This window comes from Pteronotus mesoamericanus, unplaced genomic scaffold (assembly GCF_021234165.1).
Source record: "Pteronotus mesoamericanus isolate MK-2021 breed Mesoamerican mustached bat unplaced genomic scaffold, CSHL_Meso_final contig_182, whole genome shotgun sequence".
Lineage (NCBI taxonomy): Eukaryota > Metazoa > Chordata > Mammalia > Chiroptera > Mormoopidae > Pteronotus > Pteronotus mesoamericanus.
The window spans coordinates 17484317-17507007 of NW_026555078.1; the positions used below are offsets into that span (position 1 = coordinate 17484317).

General features: G+C 37.9%; 1 protein-coding gene across 1 annotated transcript in view; it reads left to right on the forward strand.

Moving 5' to 3' along the window:
* The window catches only part of TMED10 (transmembrane p24 trafficking protein 10), a 35517-nt gene extending 17760 nt beyond the window's left edge, over nucleotides 1–17757 (forward strand). Inside the window, exons 2-5 of the mRNA XM_054567242.1 lie at nucleotides 283–394; nucleotides 4733–4806; nucleotides 16459–16585; nucleotides 17015–17757. Of these exons, the coding sequence (XP_054423217.1) occupies nucleotides 283–394; nucleotides 4733–4806; nucleotides 16459–16585; nucleotides 17015–17136 (435 nt within the window). The 3' untranslated portion in view covers nucleotides 17137–17757. The remainder of the gene's footprint in view (nucleotides 1–282; nucleotides 395–4732; nucleotides 4807–16458; nucleotides 16586–17014) is intronic.
* The last annotated feature ends 4934 nt before the right edge of the window (nucleotides 17758–22691 follow it).

Below are 22691 nucleotides of genomic sequence, written 5' to 3' on the forward strand. Positions count from 1 at the left end.
AAGTGCACCTTTGTTACTAAACCCAATTTATATCTCAACTGTCATTCCATGCTGGCAACCAGTTTTAAAATACGGTGTGGATAGGCTATTTTGAATGAATTAAATTTGCTGTATTTGTATTTCATCCTCTAATCCAACTCCTGTCCTTCGGCAACGGTTGGAACATAGTTGTCATAATGAGAAATGTCAACTATCTTTTATGGAGAGCGTTTTTTCCCATTTCTCCAGTTTTCTTCCTGAGTGTTACTTGCTATCTATTCTTACTTACTTTTCTTATTTTAGATCACAGATTCTGCTGGCCATATCCTGTACTCCAAGGAGGATGCAACCAAGGGGAAATTTGCCTTTACCACTGAAGATTATGACATGTTCGAAGTGTGTTTTGAGAGCAAGGGTAAGTAATCCGTATTGTCTGTCCCTGAATTAAGCGTCTTCTCTCAAGTTACATAGAGCATGAACTTTCTTTCTTAGGCCAGCAGAAAGAGGAAATGAAAACTATATTTGCTGGGGTGCACAGACATATAAGTGAAAGTAGCATTCTCCATGTGCAGAAGTAGGCATTTCTTAAATGCTGTGAGACGCTTGGCTTGAATGATGACTTAATTTGGGATAGATGCAAGAAAATACAGTGAGTCCTCACTTAATGTTGTTGATAGGTTCTGTAACTTTAAGCAAAATGATGTATAATTAAATCAACTTTACCATAGGCTAATTGGTATAAACAAGAGTTAAGTTCCTATGGCATCTCATCAACATTATCACAAAATAACATTGAATAACACATTATTCAACAATCTGCAAAGTCAGAATCAGTTTTGGTTTTCAGGACACTTGTTATTTTCTGGTTCTAATATCTTGCTGTGGATTCTTCTGCACATCTCAATGCCAAGATCCTATGGTAACTTTTAGACTGATTACCTGATGGTTTCTATGCTCAGTGGTGGGTGAAAAAGCAGATTCCCCTTTACTTCCCATTCTTTCACTTCAAGGACACTAGATTCTAAAAGCTGTATGTATGTATTGTTGTATTGGTTGGGGCCCCTTTGGACTACAAGACACAAAAAACATAAACTAGTGTAAACAGAAAGACTATTTAACTCTGAACTGAGAAGTCTTCAATGTGCTGCTGACCTTAGGCCAGGCTGGATATTGGGGTTTTAACAGGATTGTTGAAACTCCACCTCTTCTTTAACACTTCCTTTCCTTGCCTCCATTTGACTTTATTCTCAGGCTTTCTCCATATGGTAGCCAAAGGGCTTCTGGCAATTTTACATATATAGAATGTTCAGAACATACAATCCTAGAAGAAAAATAAGCACCTTGGCCAACAGCACCAGTAGCATCCCAGGAATAGCAGATCAACTTGCTGTTTTTGACAATTATCCAAGAATTGACTCCCTTGATCTAGTGTGGGTCATTTGAGCCTACAAGCTAAGGGAGTCCACCTAAAGTAAATGGAATAATAGATTCAGAATAGAAAAATAAAGGACTTTAATGGTGATTTCATACTGATATCCTTTTCCTTGCCCTGACTCGTATCAGTTCCAGGATATCTCAACAATATTCTAGGCATTTCCACATGGGGCTCACATTTTTTAAATTATTTTTGTCTTTTCTAGTCTGTCATCAAGTTACGCTGACCTTTTAAAATACCTTCTGTATCATCACACAAACCTGAACTCTAGTTTTTTAAATTATGAATTATGTCATTAGCCTTCTAACTGATATCCCTGTTTTTATTATATGCAAATACTGGTACCAGATTTATCTCCTAAAACATATCTTTCATTATGTCAGTCTTTTTTTCAGAAGCTTTCCCTTCTCTGTAGTGGCAGTCATATTCCTGTTTTATAGAATGAAAGCTAGAATCATAGAATTTTTGAGCTGGATGGGATTTTGGATATAATGACATTTAGTAGTCTTTATACTCTCACTTTAACCTTGTCTTCCACTAGTCATCAGGCCCCAGCTAGTCTGGTTTTCTCTGCCTTCTAAACATATTGCATTTATTCATTTGCGGGAATGCTCTTCTCCCATATAGACATGAGTTCACCTTTAGTTCTTTCAGAGTACTTTCCTCAGCGTTCTAGCTTGCTTAATTTCTCAATCAGTTAGTTGATTCAGTCAGCAAATAATTATTAAGTACCTTATATATGAAGCACTGTTCTAGGTGTTGGGGATATAGCGATGAATACAAATCGAAGTTGGTCCTCTCGTGGAGGTTATATTTTCATTGGAGCAAATAGACAATAAATAAATACAAGTCAGGTGGTAATAAGGACTTTGGAGAAAAAGCAGACACTTTGACTTGCTGAGCATGTCTGAGAAACAACAGAGAGGTTAACATTGCTTCCTCTAAATACTACATCACTTACAGGTTTGGTTAGTTATTTATGTATTTGAATATATATATAAAAATTAGGCATGTAAATATATCTATATAGATATGTATGTGAGACATATATTACACACAGCTAGTGTTGTACTGTACATATGTCTTAACATTTCCACTTTTAAAAATGTTTAAAATTAATCCTAACCCTAAACCTAGCCATTCGCCTACCCTAATTCTAACCCTAAACCTTAACCTAATCCTAACACTAAACCTAAATCTAACCCTAAGCATACCTTTTGTTCTGAATTTCTTTCTTACATGCTGATGATGTGCATGTAGATGCCTAGGAAATACTCTGAATAAATAAATATATACACGATGCCTAGGAAATAATTTGAATAAATATATACAACACACACATGCATATCGACACAGTACAGTAAGCACTCAATTTCTAGTTTCATTTATGTTCCCTATTTAGCCTGATAGAGAGACCACATACTTTCTAGTCTTAAGAGCACCTTTTAAAAGACTGTCTTTTTGCCAGGCAAATGTAGAGAGAAATTACTGAAGGATCTTTTTAAAAAGGAGACCCTTTATGCCATGATATTAGCTCAGGGGATAAGCTGACTGTTTTGTGCAAGAGATTGTATGGTCTGGACTTAGACCAGCCTGAGTGGTTTTGTGGTTTCACTTGTGTTTGAATAATGCCATTGTTATGATGTGGCAAATGGAAAGTGGGAAGAGTCTCTTAGGAAGTGAATATCTTGATCATTTGGACCAGGTAGGGCTGTGTGTGAGCTGCATAGATTTCATAACTTTTTAAGTGAGGAAGAAGCAAAAATTTGCATTGCATCTCTATGGGCAATGCTGTATTCAGGATTTCACATTGGATTGGGGAGAAGAGACTTGTCTGGATACCACTTTTGTTTTAAATAGTTACTGGTTTAAATGCTCAGAGGACATATGAGACTTGTCATAGTTTCCTTTCTTAATGCTACCTACCCAGTCTTATCTCTGTTGATTTTAAGTTGATTTTTCTAAGGTAGCCAAAAGAACCTCTTACTGTCTTTTAAACATGCCACATTCATTTTAATAACTGAACTTTGTCCATGCTTGTCTTCACCTAGAATACTTAGTCCTGCCTTTGGGTGCTCCCACTTCAGTGAAGTCCATCCACAACTAATCTTTTTCCTCCTCTAATCTTTGCTCCGTAACTGGGATTATCTGGACCAGTTTTTTTTCTCTTAAAAGTTTTATACTGCTTTGCATTTTCACTGAAGCTGTTATTCCTGTACGTGTCTTAGATCCCCATCAAATTATTTGAAGGCAGAGATTATAATCTCTAGCACAGTTCTAGCACCCAGTGAGTTCTCAATGAATAGTTACTGAATTGACTTCAGTCTGTTTCAGAAAACGTCCAGTGCCTCTCAGCCAGCGGAAGGTACTTTAGCAGTCTCTGTTGCTTATGGTGTCAGGAGCCTAAGTGCCTAAGTGGCACTGTTTTCCATGCAGGCAGTTTTTTTTATTTTATAAATAATGAGGTGAATTCCAGGGGATGGGGCTGAGCAATTTCTTAGGGCTCTGAGTCTTTTCTTTCTCCTACTTGATAATATAAGATTAGAATTCCTTTTTGATCAAGCTGAATCAGATTATCTTTTTTTAATATGAACATTGCTCTGTCGGCCTGCTATACCAAATCGACTTTTCTTATTCTAAGAAGCATCCCTGAGAATTATACTCCTATTGTCACGTTTTTTTCTTGGGCTCTTCCCTTTTAAGGGCTTTGTGGAAATAGCCCTATAGTGTTTTATTTACATATTGAAATTGCCTTACATTGACCAAAATGTTTGAATTAAAGTGAAATATTAGATAAATCCTGTGTTCTTTTCAGTACTCCTGTTTGTATTAAGTAAATCCAAGCTTAGAATATGCCCAATAATCCTTTTCTCAAAATTTGACAGGACACCCTTTTTAGATTTGGAAATGTATCTTTTCAGCCTAAGTTGGTGTCCACGACTGGTCTATAAGTGCCACTGAGTTTTATATTGTTTTGACTTTTGAGTTTTATTTCCTATTCCAATAAGCCTGCGTGTTTTCCCTCTTATTCTGTTCCCCTGTAGTACCACCAGCTGCAGTATCCTGTGTACTGCCCGCTTAAAGATGTTTGGCAGCAGCGTGTTCTCTTTGCTTTCCGGCGCCGCACACAGACAGAGGCTTTGTCTGGAACGTTTGTGATTTTAGCCAGAGCTAGGAATTTTCTGCAGCTGAGAATGGGGAGGAGTTTCATCTGTTCTCTGTATTGAAAGGGGAGGGGGTAGGGAGGGGGTAGGTGGGTGGGTGATTTCCCGGAATTTCAAATATTCCGCACAATGAATCCTTTGATTTCTTTCTCAGGAACAGGGCGGATACCTGACCAACTCGTGATCCTAGACATGAAGCATGGAGTGGAGGCGAAAAATTATGAAGAGGTACGTCCTGCTCCGACAGCTGGAGGAGGCAGTCGTGTGCTGTGCCACGAGGTTTCAGTGACCTACTCAGGCCAATAGGCTGTGCCTTGCCCAGAAAGCTATGCTTTTTCTCAGCAGTCAAGTGACAGCCAGCGACAATTTTATTGATATAAAAAGTTGTATTAATGGCCCTGAACAATAATTCTGGCTGTGTTGTCAGCCAAATGACTAAACCAACTGTCCCACAGAAATGTTAGTGTGATAAAACACTCAAGCATATGCCATTAGCACTCTTCAGACAGCAAGTAGATATGTGTTTATAATTTTTAAAAACTGGGATTTATTTAAATGTTAATGTCCATGGTTAAGAAAAGTGATTTGCTTTTAATTTCTAAGGCTTTTGTCCCCACACTGACAGCTCTAAATAGGGTGGGGCAAAAGGCTTACAGTTGTGAGTACATGAAACACAGTTTTTTTCTGATATTACTATTTATTAATTTCCATACTAACAATTGTAAACCTACTTCTGCATCACTCTATATATACCTAGGGCACGGATTCAGTGCTGTTTAGACTTGAACATCTCTGCTACCTTTGAGAAATAACAATATCAAAAGTAGCTTTTAATTCAAATAACTTCAAACTAAGGGAGAGAACAAGATGGAAGAAACTAGGAATAATGATAAAAGTAGAAATTTTTGCTGACGGGGAGTATTATAGAGAATAAAAACTGCCGTCTATTTGGGTGGCAGGGGTGGTAGGGAAGTAGAGGTATGCATAAAATAAGGGGAAGGGGACTGAGCCTTTTTCATTTCTATTATGTGAGGCTTTGGGGGCAGCACAAAATGGTTCTTCAAATCAAGAGCACCTTTAAAAAACCACAAGAACTATTTAAGACCATAGGATTGATCTCTACAGTAAGATAAAAGTATTTTTACCCAGATAGAGCCTTTACAAACATTACCTGTGGGCGTGAAGAAGGTGGGGTACAGGAAATGTAAATGGATTTTGAAGAACATTAAATAAACAAGGAAAGTTGTTTTAAGTGATTTAAGAGAATTTTCTAAGAAGGACAAAGCAGAGAAATTGCTGTAGCTTTGGTCAGGTTTTGGAACAGAATATCCTAAAATGGAAGAAGAGTGGAAGTGACTAATTCTGCAACAGGAAGTAGTACAATTGCAGCTTTTCAGGTCTTTCCTCTTCTTTTTGGTTCAAGTGTTCGATAACTAGATCCCATTATTTGTAGGCAGTAAACAGGAGCAAGTAAGAAGCAGCGAATGGAAGACAGATCCCGGTAGAGACTTAGGTTTGCTTGTTTCTGTCTCCAAGCTAGTTTAATGAAAATAAATAAAGCAAGAGAGACTCTTTATTTGATGAACTTAAGAGTAAAGTGAGGCCCCAGTCCTTGAGCTGCCACCGAGGACTCAGCCACCTCCCCCTTGAGCCCTCCTTGCTTCCCCATGTTTTGTCCCTGCCCCTCCCCCTTCTCCCGCTGCAGCCTTCCAAAGACTGTTTCCATGGAGGGAAAGGAACTGCATTAGATGTCTGTTCTCCAGAACCTGCACTCTTTCAACTCCTTTGCTGATGCAAGTAAAGCTATTGATCTGCTTCTTCCTGGCACTGAGGATTATATCCATATAAGAATTCAACAGAGAAATGGCAGGAAGAACCTTACCACTGTCCAAGGGATTGCTGGTGATTACAATAAAAAGAAACTAGTGAAGGTGTTTGGGAAGAAATTTGCCTGCCCTGGCTGATGTGGCTCAGTTGGTTGGAGCGTTGCCCCGTAACCGAAAGGTTGCGGGTTTGATTGCTGGTCAGGTCACATACGTAGGTTGCAAGTTCAGTCCCTGGTCCAGGTGCTTAGGATCCCTGGTCCGGGCACATACAGGAGGCAACCAATCAATGTTTCTTTCCTCTCTTTCCTTTCTCTCTCTAAAAAGCAGTTGAAAATTGTCCTCAAGTAAGGATAAGGAAAAAAAAAGAAATTTGCCTGTGATGATACTATAATTGAGCACCCAGAATATGGAGAACTAATTAAGCTACAGAGTGACCAGCACAAGAGCATACGTCACTTCCTCATAGAGATTGGATAGCTAAGAAGGGCAGCAGAAGGTTCATGTGTTTAAGTCTTTTGGCTCATTGATGCTTAAGTGAGGATTTCTTTGCCATGAGTAGAATTTCCCTTCTGTCCCTACTACAAGTTTAAAAACCTCACAGCTTATATAATGTAACCATTTGGGGTCTGCTTTAAAATGGACTAGTGTAACTCTTTCATGCAATAAACTGAAAAGAGCCATGCAAAATTATAAAGTGAAAAATCCTTTTAAACTTTCATCATTTAGAAGAATCTTAATTATATTTAAATAAGATAACATAATAAAGTGCTGTTGTAAGTCATAAAACACTAAGAAAAATGTTGCTGTAGTTATTTATGGTGAGGTGGAAGAATAGGTAAGATGATTTTCAGGTTTTGTTTTCCACTGCTGTGTCCTCAGCCTCAGACCAATCTCTAAGCAAGCATTCATTGAATTCCTGCTATGTGGAATTTTACCTGTTGTAACTTTTCTCTAATGTGATCCTATCATTAGGTGGTATATACTAAATAATAGGCCTCTTGATTAGATATCAGACATAGTTCTCCTCTAAAACAGATGGTATTATAGTGAGTTTACATATAGAATAATGTGGACATCACTAGCACATATCATTTTAGAACCCCTGTACCTCTTGGAATTTCTATTATCGTTGGACTTCATTGACACCAGGAAAGAGCCATTATCTTTCCTGACCTTTTGTTTAACCCAAGAGGGGAATCCCTAGCAGAAAGCAAACCACAGCACTTCCTTTGCGCCGTTTCCTGCTGTGGAAGTCTGGCACGTCCTAAGCCTTTACGCACATGGTTACAACACAGCTCTTAATTCTGTTTCTTAATGAAGAAACTCCTCCCATATTTCTTTGGCAACTGCCCTCCTCCCCCAGAAAAGCAGACCAAATTGAGACAGAGGAGGAGAAATGGTTATGACAAAGGCCAGTCCTTTTCTCAGTTCATGGCTAGGCTCCCTTGAACCTTGCTTAGAAAAAGCTGTTAGTTGTCTGTAAGCTAAAGCCTGTGACAAGAAAATGGATAGTGGAACCACTTGTTTCCTGTTAATTACCAGGGAACATTGAGCACATACAGAGGTTTTGAGGCATTTAATTTCAGGCCCTTGAGATAATGGAGAGCCTTTGTCTCTAGAGGATTTGGACCCTCTGGCATCAGTATTTAGATTCAGGGAGGTGGCACATTTGTTTAAGTTCCTTCACATCCAACATACTTCTCCTTCACATTTGTGGATTTTATCATTCTGAAATCCAATGTAGCCTTGTAAAATGTAGTAGTACTTGTAATCAGTAAACACACTAAAAATGTAAGATGTATTATTTGGAAGACAGAATGGTTGCCATATTGTAAAGAAGCATCGTCTTGTAGTATGAATTCTTTAAAGAGAAAGAATGCTATGTCTTCAGAAGTAAAGCATTTTTGATTGCCTCAGTTGTATGTTAAGGACCTCTCACCACTCTTTTGCCTGGGGGGAGGCGGCATCTTTGTAGAGTCAGTATGTCAATTCAGCCATTCCTTTCTTTCTTTTTTAATCCTCATCGGAGGGTATATCCATTGATTTGAGAGACAGACAGACATTGATGTGAGAAACATTGATCATTTGCCTTCTGTACATGCCCTGCCTGGGGTGAAACCCACAATCTAGGTATGTGCCATGACTGGGAATTGAACCGGCAACCTTTTGGTGTACGGGACAATGCTCTAACAACTAAGCCACCTGGCCAGGGAAAGCCATTTCTTTTTAATTTGTGGTGGGTGAACAAGAGCAGCTGTGTGCAGGGGCTTACTGTCTAATCATGTAGTTGTGGGAATGAAGGCAATTACTCTCCCATAAAGAAGGAGCTGTCTGTGACATATTCTCTGACTCCTGGGCCATGTATGAGAGAAGACCCCCCCCACAAAAAGCTGGAATTATCTTCTGGAGGACAGGCCCCTTGTAGTACAGGCTTCCCTGGCTAGGTGAGTGTTCTAGGAACCCATCTGTACCAGTGTACCTGCTGGCGTTGTGAGAGGCTGTGTTCGGCTTCAGTGAATTTTTTTGGAAGACTTCCAATGCGTCTGCCCATTTCATGATGACTGATTTACAAGTGCACCTGCCTACACCATGCTGAGTGTTCAGCAGCTTTTGACCAAAATCAGCATGACCCCCATGCCCCACCCTCCTGATGCACCTGATCTTGCCCAAGTGACTTTTTTTTGTTTTCTGGATGAAAAAATTCCTCAAAGGGAAACATTTTGCTGACATGGAAGAGGTGAAACAAAAAACAGCAGGAGCACTCACAAGCATCAAAATCTACAAGTTCAAAAACTGTTTGAGCAGTGGAAAAAAGTCTCGATAAGTTTATTGCATCAGAAGGAGAGTACTTTGAAGGTGACTGAACTTTAAACATGTAAGAATAAATACATAATTTTTTATAAATAAATTCTGTTCTTGCAGAGGGGGGCGTCCCCCTTGTATGACCATTCTTGATATGTCAGCATTTTTACCGCAACTAAAATCCTGTTCTGTCTAGTGGTTCTTTTAGTCAGTCATTTACTATCAACAGATACACCAAAAACACAGTTTCCTTCTTTGGAGCAGCAGCCGAAGACTTTCTGAAATGTCTGTTTCTCTGAATGCCCTCAAGAAAGGAGGAATTCTGGTTCTGTGTACTTGTTCCAGAATCCCTTTGTTGACGTGAATTAAATGAAATAACATGGGTAAGGCACCTGACATGTAGTTGGTCAGTTCAGTAGATTTTAGCCTTAGTGCTTCTCTTGCTCTTTCTGGAAGCTGGCAAATGGCTATGACATAGTGAATGGATCTTACTAAATTTCATTTAGCACTAAGATTGGCGGTATTATCTGAACTTATTTTGGCACGTTGGCCTTTTCAGCTTCTGTGAAGAGGCCTGTGGTTCACATACCCCACATGCAAGTAGACAGATATAGTTCTGTCTTGTCTTCACTGTGTTAGACTAGATGGTCTCCACATTTATTGCTGTGCATCTGAGATTTTCAGGGGCTATGGTAGAGGGCATGGAGGTACAATAACAAAGTAATTCGACTGAATTTGGCTTACCACTAGAAACTTCTCTCTTGGGCCTCAGTGCTTCACATGTGTTTTAAGGAGCAGTTTGTCAGAGTTAATGCCTCTCATTGGTACAGTTACATACAACTCTGTACTCTTTAGATTCATATCATCATTAGGGGAGTACCAGATTTGGATATGGCTTAAGAAGGGTAATTTTACAGTTATTTGGGAGGTGTAGATATGCAGGGAAAGGCTTTATAACTTTTAGCTTTTCCAAACAGTATCTGTCACTATGGGTGAGAGTGGTAAATGTCACAGTAGAGAGAATTCTCTCCTAAGCCGTGAGCCTCTGAAAATGAATGCCCAGTGAAGGTGGATTTAGAATGCTCTTAGTGTGCAGGAAGCACACGCTTCAGGGGACCAATAGCGCTTATGCTATGAGAAAGTTGTCTCCTTCGAAGTATGTGTAGAATGGTCAGAACCAGTTATTTACAAGTGTTTGCCATGGATCAGGTGCATGGGACTCTACAAAGTATACACTTTTAAAATTTCTTTGAGTTTAGGGCCAAATGAGAATAAGGGGAAAGGATAAAAATGAAAACAATGTGAATATGACAGTGTATGAGGGAGTCTTTAATTATGTGGCTAATGAAAGTTCTATAGGGCTTTAGGGAAGAGGGAATCACTGGACAGGAGTGGCTAAAGGAGGCTTCATGGTTTTAAGGTTTGAAAGATAGGTAGGGTTTGATATGCTAAGTGTGTGTTTTTGCAAGTCAGGTACTTGGTTTTGCTTGCATTTTACAGCAGAGCTTTGCAGTTTTGATGCTGAATGAATGCTTTGGTGGCCCTGGAGAAGGAGTCAAAAGACTCTGGAACTGCTAGTCTTGGCCTTTCCCCCTGCAAAGGAGTGCATATCCTCAGTTTCCTCATGTGTAAAAATAAGTCCCTGGTACTAATACTTAACAGCGGGTACAGCCTGCAAGGAGAATGCTGCCCCCTACTGGAAAACCTGTAGTCTACACTAAAAAATAAGTTGCTTTTATCAAGCTATTGGCAAAATACACATCATCCTTCCAGCTGTGGAAGAGAGAAGACAGACTGGAAGAATAATGGCCTGCCTTCATGAAACATGTATAATTACACATTCCTGCAGATACTTTTGAACATTAAATCAGATGTTTAGGAGAGCACAGCAGTCAGTGGGAACTTTGGTAGAGGTTAGCTTTTTGTACTGACTGATATAAAGTCTTGATGTGATACTCATTGAATGCTTAGTCCTGGGAAAGCAAAGAGGGTTTCCTGAGTATACTTATGATTATTTGTTTTAAAATTTTATCCTCTTTGTAAACATTAGAATAACAGCATGAAACCTAGGAAATTTGACTCATAAATTGAACAACTTACCCAGATTCTTGTGGCCTAATATAGCTCATTCACTTTACCTTTTATCCAGAAAACACTGAATGCGGTCATCTGGTTTTCTTCATCAAATTTTTAGTACCTGAAGAATAAAATATAAACTCAGACTTGGATTCCAGTCCCAGCTCCACAAAACTCTGAGATCTTGGGAAAGCTATATAACACTCTGAGCCTGAATTTTTTTCATCTGAAAAATTTACGATAATAATATTCACCTTATATAGAGTATGAGGATTAAGTGAGATTACAAGTTCTTAAAGTACATACAATCACATTCTGGGTATATACTAATTGGTCTAATTCATTATACTATCTTTTTCATCCTCTTGCTCAGTTTAGCTCCCACCTAACTTTTGAGACTTACCTCAAAATTAGCTATTACCTGCCACTCTCCCCCAAGCACATGTATGTGTTGACACATAAGTGCATGCATGCCCATACACATACATGCACATCAGACTACTTACAATTAGCTACTCATAGTCTCCTAAACACAGCCTGCACTTTCCTCCCTCCATGTTTTGATTTGCAGATTCCCCTTAGCCTTAAATGTGTCTTTCTCATCTCTTTCAAAATCCTACCCAATTTGTGAGACCCAACTTCCCACTTCCTGTTAAGCTTTTCTTTATCTTCTCAGCTGTCATTGTCTCATGCTTTCTTTTCATTTCACTTTTAATGTGTGCCTTTGTTGTAGAAGTTAATATGTAATGCTTTATATTACTATTATAGCTTTTTATGTGAGCCCTTCCACCAGACCTGAGCTTCTTAGGAGCAGAGATCACAATTTATCTTGGTGCCTTGCAGATAGTAAGCACACAAAAAAGGATTGTTAGGATCTTAAATGTAAAAAAAAAGAAAAAAAAAAACCACCCAAAACCCTTTTTATATTTGTTTTTATTTCTAGGTTTAGATTAAGCATAGAAATATATTCATTCTTGATGTTTTTTACCATTAAGTAGTCATGTGTTAAATAGTGAAATAGCTGGTTGGTTTTAAATATTGTTTTAGTTTCCTGGTGATTCTTTAAGTTTCCTAGATCTTAAATTAATATCAAGAATAAAAATAGTTATTAGGCAGAGAATTTTTTTTTAGGAAAAGAGACCTTCATCCCACTCATAGAAGTTTGAAAATAATTTTCTTAATTAAGGACAGGATTGAGTAGGGGTTTCATTGAGGTAATAAAATCAACTTGGATGATAAGAATTGGGCTGTTTGGTTATCAGTAGTCTTCAGTAGGGCCTACACTAGAATAGAGGTTGGGGAATTGGATGATTTAGTAGACAATGGCCTGTATGCAGTATGCATTACTGTGCAGCAGTTAAGGAGGTGAATCTTCAAGCACTTAAATTTTTGGAAAGATCTTATTAAATGAAGAAAGAAAAACCAGCAAGCCATAGAACAGTATATACATTATGATCCCATTTACAAATAGTGTTTAATATTTTTTTGTACATTTACATTCATACAAAAGCATAAACAGTATGTATCTTCTAACAAGATCTAGAAAGATATACATCAAGTTCATAACCATGGTTACCTCTGAGAAGGAGTGTGTGGATATAAGAATTGAGGAGCAATGAAGGTGGGCTTTCTGTTTTTGTTCCCTTTGCTTCTGAATAGTTTAAATTCGGTAGCAGGGGAACATATTTATGTGTTGCTTATACAACTAAAAAAAAGAAAAACACCAGAAAGGAACAGCATTGAGAACAGAATTTTTTTAGGCTCTAAATTACAAAAACAACCTCTGTACCAAATTTATCTTTTTTTTTTTTACATTTTATTCTAATTTTTATTGATATTTTCAACAGCTGCCATTTGGTTCGTATAGCAATTTTTAAAGTTTTTTTCTGTTTTTGCTATTTTTATGAAAATTAGTTTTTTCAATTTTAAAGCCCTGCCCCTTCCAAAGATGTAGTAATTACCATGTAATGTTTATTTAGGGGAAAAGGGGAACAAAAACACTTTTAAACACTTATGAAGTGTAGGGATAAAGGTCCAAAGTCAAGACCCTGGCCTGCCAGAAGTGCGAAGCTGCCTCTGGACACCATCAGCGCTTCACCAGCCGCACCAACAGGAGGTGGGCCATGCACGGACCCTCTGGGGGCTTCTTGTTTCACAAGCTGCACTCCATTTCTGCTCTGGCCCTCCTCTGCTGCGGTCCTCCTTCCCCCAAATTCTGTCCAAAAAAGGCAGCATGATCTTTAACAGAGGTTCCGCTTTGTGATGGAGACAATACCGTATTTAGAAAGTTCAGACTCCCCATCCAGTTGCGGAGGAAAAAATCTCCAACAGTATTATTGATGGTTCACTTTCTTGTGCACTCAAACACATGCTCATACTTTAGAATAAATTAATTACCAAATGCTTCAAATGTCCTGACATGTAGATAGCAAAAAAGTTCCTTGTAAAAAAGAAGTTGCAAAATTATCATAAAAATTTCTGCAGCAGTTCAGGCTCCTTATGTGGAGCTTCTGATGACAAAGCTGGTTCTGATAAACAGTTCCTTTAATGTGCACAGCACCTTCTCCTAGAGTCCTATGTTCTGAGAGTTTAGACCACGAGAGGTTGAAATCCAAGTTTAAAAGACTTGCTGACAAATTTTGGCATATCTCAATGGAATACTATGCAGCAATAAAAAAGAACTAACACAAGTTAATGATGGATGAACCACAAAACATGCCAAGTGAAAAAAGTCAGAGGCAAGAGACCACATTTTGTATGATTCCGTTCATATCATGTCCAGAAAAGACAAACTTATAGAGACAAAGATTGGTGTCACTTACAGCTGGGAACAGGAATTACCATATAATAAACAAAGGATCATATTGCAGGGGATGAAAATGTTCTAAAACTAAGTTATGGTTATGGCTGCACCACTCAGGAGAGTTACTAAAATCCCTGAATTTAATATTTGAAACGGGTGAATTTTGTACCAAATTTATCTTAACTCCATCATCCATTTTCAGATTTTAGGCCTTTGGGCTATTGCCATTCAACAATTTAAAAAAAAAAAAAGAGAGAGAGAGTAGGGGAGGGGGTTAGAAGGAGTCTTCAGAGTAATTTTTACAAGTATTATTTTCACTAGCAGAGGTACAGCCATAGTTTCACTTCCAGTTCCTTTTGCAAGTTTCTGTTTAGGGAACCTTAAATCACTTACCTCTAAAGTATCATGCTACTGCTTTTATACTATCTCATTCAGGAAGCTTTGGAGAGGGAAGTGTAGACCAGGAGGGAAAACGTTAAAATAGATTAATGTTCAGCTTATTACATATCTCTTGTACTGGTATCTAATTCCTGGGATATTTCCTTGCTCTGTGTTTCTGTATGAAATCAATCAACAGACACGTATTCTAGGTTAATGGCAAAACCTGGCATTTGGGGTTTCATAGAGGAGAACCATCGGTAAATATTATACCCAGTTAGGCTAAGTCTATTCTGCAGCTGTCAGTCACACCATTAACTCTAGCAAAGCATTTTACAAATAGAAGAAAATGTACAGCCAGTAAAAGAAAACTTAAGTGGATCACTATATTTTAAATACCTTAAATATTAACTCAATTTTTATATCCTAAACTTAAGAGCACTTTCTACTTTTATTTTAAATAGGTATTGTCTTGTTCTTCACAAGTTCAGTGAAGATTACAGATAAACAAAGGGAGCATTAGAACACCCTTAAACTTTTCCCATTCTTTCCATGTTAACTGCTGTTAACATTTTACAGAGAAAAGGAATTGGACAGGAAGGTGAATTGGACAAAACAGAAGGAAAAGTAGAGAGTCGTATACAGGGTCTGGCAAAAGTAAGGCCTGGTTGAGTGTGGTTGGTGTAGGGTAAGTGAATGTCTCACACAAGATGAACAGCAAATTTGAACGTTTCACCTAAAATGTCATATGTGCTTGAGTGCAATATTGTTATATTACAGAATTATATGCTTATAATTTTGTAATAAAAGATTTTGTAATTAAAAAAGGTGGAGTTATTTGTGCCAGACCCTATAGATAACATATGGTGAATAAGGAGTAAAGAAGCAGTTGTAGAAGAAGAATTTTTGAAGAATTCTCTATATACAAAAATTTAAGAGCAGCTGGTATATGAGGTTTAGGATCTGGAAAGCTCTGGTGGTATATCCTCATTTTAAAGCAAATGATAATCTATAAGACTGATAAGAAAAACAATTAGATTAATGAAATCCTTGGCTCTTGTCACATATTGGGGGTTCCACAGATGTCTAGGTTGAGAAGGGAAGACAGTTCATTTCTTTCTCACATCCTCCTTAGCATACCAGGCAGTCTCTGGAGGTTTCTTTTGCTAATTAGCACTGTCAACTTAAAACCAAAATGCAGTGGGTTTTTTTTTTAAGCAGACTTAGGATTCATCTGCAATCTGGAGCTATAGACCTAAGGCTGTTGTGGCATTTTTTTTTCTTTTTTCCAAAGATTTTATTTATTTATTTTTAAAGAGGGGAGAAGGAGAGGGAGAGAAACATCAGTGTGCCAGAGATACGTTGATAGGTTGCCTCTTGCCCGCCCCTAGCTGGGGACCTAGCCCACAACCCAGGCATGTGCCCTGACTGGGAATCAAACCAGCGACTTTTTGGTTCGCAGGCCAGCACTCAGTCCACTGAGCCACCTCAGCCTACGGTTGTTGTGGCATTTAAATTAACAAATCAGAATTCTTGAATTTTGTGGTCTGAGTTAATTACCTTAATGCTTTAGTTATACCTACTGTCTCATTCCTCTGCATTCCTATTGAGAAATTGGTGGGTTTTTTTCTAAGACCACATTTGACTACTATTTTGACCCTCACATTTACTATCCTAATAACATTGTTTATTTCTCAGACATGAGTGGAAGGATGAAGTTCTTTATTAAAGTCAGAAATCTTGGGAAAATCATGGCTTACCACATTATAGTACTTCTAAGGAGGTTTTAATCAAAATTAAAATGTAAAAATGTCCGAGATGGAAACATACAAACAATTGTAGAGAAGGGAAGCAGCACTGCCTAAATTTAAAATATTAGAATGATGACAGAAGAGATTTTAAGTTTGGTAAAACTTTTTATAAGACTAGTTTCCTTGTGTTCTTGACCAGAGCGATTTTTTCCGGGAGTGGGTTCATAATTCCTTTCTTTTCCAGATTGCAAAAGTTGAGAAGCTCAAACCTTTAGAGGTGGAGCTCCGACGCCTAGAAGACCTTTCCGAATCTATCGTTAATGATTTTGCCTACATGAAGAAGCGGGAGGAGGAGATGCGCGACACTAATGGTGAGGGGGAAGGCAACTCTTGTTTCTCAATAAGTGAACCATAAAGGGATCAGATCCCAAACTTTAAATTCTGGTGTTCCCTTTCTCGGTTTTGCCCAGGGTGGTGGGGATGGGGGAAGGGTGTCTTCAAAGATAATTGCTTATTTGTTGCTGCTACAGGTAAACAAACTTTCTTAGATTTTTTAAGAGAATAGAAATTTCTTTGTGATATACAATTGGTCATGTGCTCAGCTTATGTATCAAATTGATACTAATCTTTGTAGTTTTTAACATTTATATATAGAATAATGAAAATTTAAGAAAAAGCTATCAGAAATTCTACTGTTAGGCCTAGGGACCGAGTGAAGTTAAATTAATTGCCCTTCCTTCCTGGCCGTTGTTTAGCCTGCTGATCCTCACTTCATTACATTTACGCTTTTGTTTTTTTAGAGTCAACAAACACTCGGGTTCTGTACTTCAGCATCTTTTCAATGTTCTGCCTCATTGGACTAGCCACTTGGCAGGTCTTCTACCTTCGTCGCTTCTTCAAGGCCAAGAAGTTGATTGAGTAATAAGGCCTGCTCTCCTCCCACCTTGTATCTCAGCCAGCAGGACATCACTGGGACGTGCCTGGCCTGAGGCATCCTAGCAACAGCACCATCAAGGCACATGGAACTTTCTTGCTGGAACTGATCTCTTGGTGTGGGAGGACATGGGTTACCACCTACACCCAACAAGTCATGGAGGGACTTCTTTTTAACTCGATAGGATTTAGACTGGTGTCGCAACAATAGGACTATTACTAGTCACCTGTGACAAAAAATAGGGGTTACCTAGATAATGCCAAAGCCAGCATTTGTACTGGGTTTCCTCATGCAACCTGGTTGAACCATGTTTTATTTTCTTCTCCCACTTGCTCACTATCTTGGGCTTCCACTCTAGTTCCTTTACCAAGATTTGAATGACCATGTGGAACTTGTTTCATTCTAATTGTCCTTTTTTGGATTTCTTTGGGAAAACACCCATATCTTAACCCTTAGCTGAAATGTTTAGGTAGCCTCTGGTGGTATCCTTTCATAATTTTATGTCTTTTAAAAGTGTAATGGATGTGACATCTCATAGAAATGAGCTTTCAACTCTAGGGAGCTCTTAAAGAAAATTTCATTTTGGAGAATTAAAATGGTTGTGCACAACTGCTTGAATTTTTTTTTGTGTATTTATGTGTATTTAGTTCTCTGCAGTTTTATTACATGTGTAGATTGATGTGGTCACCACTGCAAAATGCACAACAGTTCCATCACACAGGCCCGCGTGCTGCCCTTTTATAGCCGCAGCCACCTCCCTCCCTTATCCCCAAGGCCCAGCCTCTGGCAACCACTAATCTGTTCTCCATCTCTCTTAATTTTGTCATTGCAAGAATGTCATATAAATAATGGAATCATATAGTATGTAATCTTTTGAGATTAACTTTTTTCACTCACCATAATTCCCTCGAAGTCCACCCAACTTGTTGCATGTATCAATAGTTTGTTCTTTTTTATTGCTTGGCAATATATCACACTGTGGCTGTACCACAGTTTGTTTTATCATTCACCCGTTGAAGGACATAGGGGTTATTTTCAGGTTTTGACTGTTAGTAATAAAGCTTCTGTGAATATTCATGTACAGGTTTTTATGTGAACATAAATTTTCATTTCTCTGGGATAAATGCTAAAGAGGACAATTGCTGGACTGTATGGTAAGCACGTGTTTATTATTTTAAGAAACCGCCCTACTCTTTCCGGAGTGAGTGTGCCATTTTATTTATGTTCTCACCAGCAACATATGGCCAATCAGGTGCTCTGGATCCTCTTTGGTATTTGCTGTTATTATTTTTTATTTTAGTCATTCAGATAGATGTATGTAATGAGACTTCGTTACGATTTTTATTTTCATTTTCCTAATGGCTAATGATGTTGAACATCTTTTCATTAGTTTATTTGCCATCTGTGAAATATCTGTTCATGTCCTTTGCCCATTTTCTAATTAGATTCTTTATAATTTTGAGAGTTCCCTTATATATCCTAGATACAAGTCCTTTATCAGATATGTGGTTGCTTAAATTTTTAACATAACATCTACCAAGGAAAAAAATCAGTGAAATTTACCAGGTCTTCTTACATGGCCAGTTACTGACTTAATTTCTGTCCTTACGTGTCCCCCCTGAGACATGAAGTATAAAAAAACACAAACAACTGGGAGGATCAGCATGACTAGAGTAAATACTTGAGAATACATGTTATGAAAGCAAAGGCGCAAGAATCACTATAAGGATATGAGGTGTCTAAAGGCCAATACTAATAAAAATAAGAGAATACAAATGGATACAAATGACCATGTTTATAAACAGTTATGAAAGATACTATCACTTGACATTTTCCCCACTTCTCCCAGGGAAGGAGTTTGTCCTTTTGCAGTCTCTTTTTTAACCCTCCTGACTGCCACGTGGCTTGTGTAATGGCAATGGCAAGAATTACAGGACATGGAGCCATGCAGCTTGCAGTTAAGCGGCATATTGGCATTAACAAGAGAACACCACTGTGATGACCTGGATGAGGTACAAAGGCGGGAGAGGGAGTGAGTTAGGTCATCAAAATGTCAGGCTGTTTGGTTAATATTCCAGCTACTGTGAACCCCAAGGCCTTTTTTTCCTTCTTTTTGACTCCCTGTGTGAACTTCTCTGGTGTGGCATAAAAGTGGTTCTTTATTAAACCTGGACAGCATTGCCATCTGCTGTTAAGAATTGGTAGGTACTACTGAGAACCTGGCAGCTGAATCTGCCATAAAGGCAGCAGATGTTGAGATCTGTGTTATTACATAGACTAAATGACAGAGGATGCATCCAAGTAGGGAGGAGAATGACCAAACCTTTGGTTAAGATCAGTCCTTAGACATTTAAAGGTGTTAAATTAGCCTGTACCATTATCCTGATACGTTAGTCTCACATTTCTGACTGGTGCCTTTTCCCCTTTTAGAAGCAATGAAAGCGGCTTCGTTGTAATACTCTGTTCTGACAAAATGTCAACAAAGAAAACATGAGAATATTTTATTTTGCTGATGATTTTGTTCCCAATGTGACTTTATGAAAGTCACATATGAAAATTCTTTCACATCCTTTCTTTTTATTCATGCCAAAACTACCAGATATTTGTGCTTTTGGGTTAAAGTTCATTGATATTACAACTTGATGTTATCTAAAGAGTAAATTTATTTGCCTTTGATAAAAGGCTTATGCAAGAGCAAATCAGCTTTAAAAATGAGGGCGTTACCTGGTTTCCTGTTTTTGAGCCTATTCAACACAGTCTATATAGTATGGATGAGAATGATGCAACTTAAGCTTTGTTATACCATTGTCGTAACCCCCTGTCAAAAGCCATTTTTCTGCTTGTTTAATGGAAAGGGGCATGTGACATTTATACAGATTCACTTGTGTTGGATGGGGATTTTTGTGTAAATTTTTCTCAAATAAAGGCTAGCAGAAACGGTCTTAGGTGTGTTTTGGTTACTCTTGAGTACCTTTGTGGATTGGCAGTAGTTCCTTCATATTCTTCAGTTTTTATGTATGGCAAATTGTACGTGATGAAGTAAAGAAAAAATACAGTTGTCCATAATTTACTCCAGGTGGATAAAGTTTATGTGAGCTAACAAGTTTATTACATTTTATATGTAAATTATAAATGTATATAAAAATAATTATGCATCTTCAGCAAGACCAAATTAGGGCTCTGCAGGCCAGGCATTCTTCTGTAGCTTCTCTCCTTTGGAAATTGCTATTGGAATTATTCCCGCAGATGGTCTTCTCCCTTGCTCTCCTTTCTTAAAACACCCCTCCCAATGCAGAACCCCTCAGGACTTGCTTTTTTGGTGCATCATATCCATACAAAACCCCACCCCACCAAGTAAAGGCCATTCTCTCCTTTCCTTTCATTTGCAGTTGAACATTTTTCATAAAGCTTCTTTCCAAGAGCACTTGAAGTGCTTTGCCCTCTACTTCCAGCCCCCGGAAAAACAGGTAATTTGTTAGTGAATCTACACAAAGTAGTGGTTCCCAATATTTGAGTATAAATATTTTAACATCAGAAAAGTCCTATTTCTCACTGAAGTTTTAACTTTTAGAGAATACTGATAAATGCAGCAAAACTTTTCTACAGCATCATATACTTGTTAAATGGTAGTACATTTCCCAAATTAGTCTACTCCAGTGGTGTCCCTCAGGACATGAGCCCCATGCATTTTAAATTTGTGGTACCCAATTAAAAAAGTAAAATTAATACATTTAGCTTAATATATCCAAAATAGTATTTTAACATGTAGTCAATATAAAAATGATATATTATTTTTTTCACATAAAGTTTTTGAATTCCAGTATGCATTTTGCAGCTACAGCATATCTTTCAGACTAGCCATAATTTATTTGTTCAGCAGCTGCATGTAGCTAGTGGCTGCCATATTAGACCATGAAGATAAAGATTTTGCTTGGTACTTCGGTAGATCCTTTAATCTTTACAGTAACTCTATAGCCTCTGGGGATCTGCCATTCACAAGTGGTAACTTTTGCTACATAACATCCTGACTATTCACTTGTTAAAATATAACATGGAAATAGCTGTTTTTTGACCAAAGGCATTTTAAAATCAGTTACAGCTTTGGAATGTTGAATATTTCTGGACTTATGAATATTCAAAGGTCAGATACTTAGTTTTATTTATATCCATTATAAAGAACTGAGTATGAGTGTTTCTGTTCTATATTCTCTAAGACGGACAAAAACATTTGTCTGTTAAGCTTTTATCAATGCATTATGAATAGAACAATTCACCATCATCAGGCTAACCAAGTTATAGAAACTAGTTCCTCATTGCAAAGGTGCCAGGAAGAATCCTTAAGCGTTGACCAAAACCTATTCAATTTCTCTGAATGAAAGCCAACACTTCTAATTTTAAGTAATTGTTTTTTTCTATCTTTTAACTCAAGAAAACATTTGTTGGATATCCATTCTGTTTAATATGTTGAGTTAAACTCTGGAGTAGACCCAATAAATGAGAAGCAATACCTATCCTCAAAGTGCCTTCTAATTATTAGGAGGAGCTAATGGAATGGCTTCTATCCAGAACTCCGTTTAGCCATTACTGATTTAACATTGTATATTCCACCAGGAAGTCTTCACTAACCCTGCAAGTTTGTCTTGGAAAGATGCCCTTCCTAAATGTCTTTCTAGAAGTCTATTCTTTCTTTATAGTAGCACTATAGCATACAGTTATCCTTATAATTGCTTCATTATCTGTCTGTTACATGGGCCATGAGCTCCATGAGAGTAGAAACCATGTTTACTTTGTTTTCCTCTTGTTAACCCAGCCTTTGGCACAAGTTGGTACCCAGTGTTTGTCAAATGAATATACTGAAAATTCAAAAGTATCTATCTATACAATATAGAACTCTGGAATGAAACCAACAAAATAAAATTTAATGGGTTATCAGTCTGCATTTTAGGTTTAAAAAGTTGTACACATACAAGATAATAGCGACATGATAATCAACAAGTCATTTCTGAGTCCATAAAATCAAGCACTTTTCAAGACAGTGATGATACATAACTGTGAACAAGAGCACAAAATCCTCTCATGAAGCTTATATTCTAATGAATGGAGACAGCCAATAAAATAAACAAGACATCAATATTTTATAGATAACCATTGTGAAGGAAATAAGGAGTGATGTGATCTGGTGGAAGGGTTGTGTTATTTTAGGTTGGATTGGGTGTGAAAAAGGCTTAGTTAAGTATTGTACAAGCACTGTGTAGGCAGACCACAATTATGAAGGCTGGTACACTAATGGAACAGAAATACTGGATCTAGGTCAAAGGAGACAGACCTTCTACTCTACTATTCACACCTGATGTTATGCAGTGTAGGGTACTTAAAAAGGAATGCTGATGAACTGTAAGGAGGTCCTACGAACGTGAAGGCATTAGCCCTCATACCTCTCACCCCACTCTACCAATTCTCTTCCTCTAATTTGCTATCACTATCCACCTAGTTAAAAAGCTGGAAGTGTCCCCTGGATTCTCACATTTACCTGACTAACCATG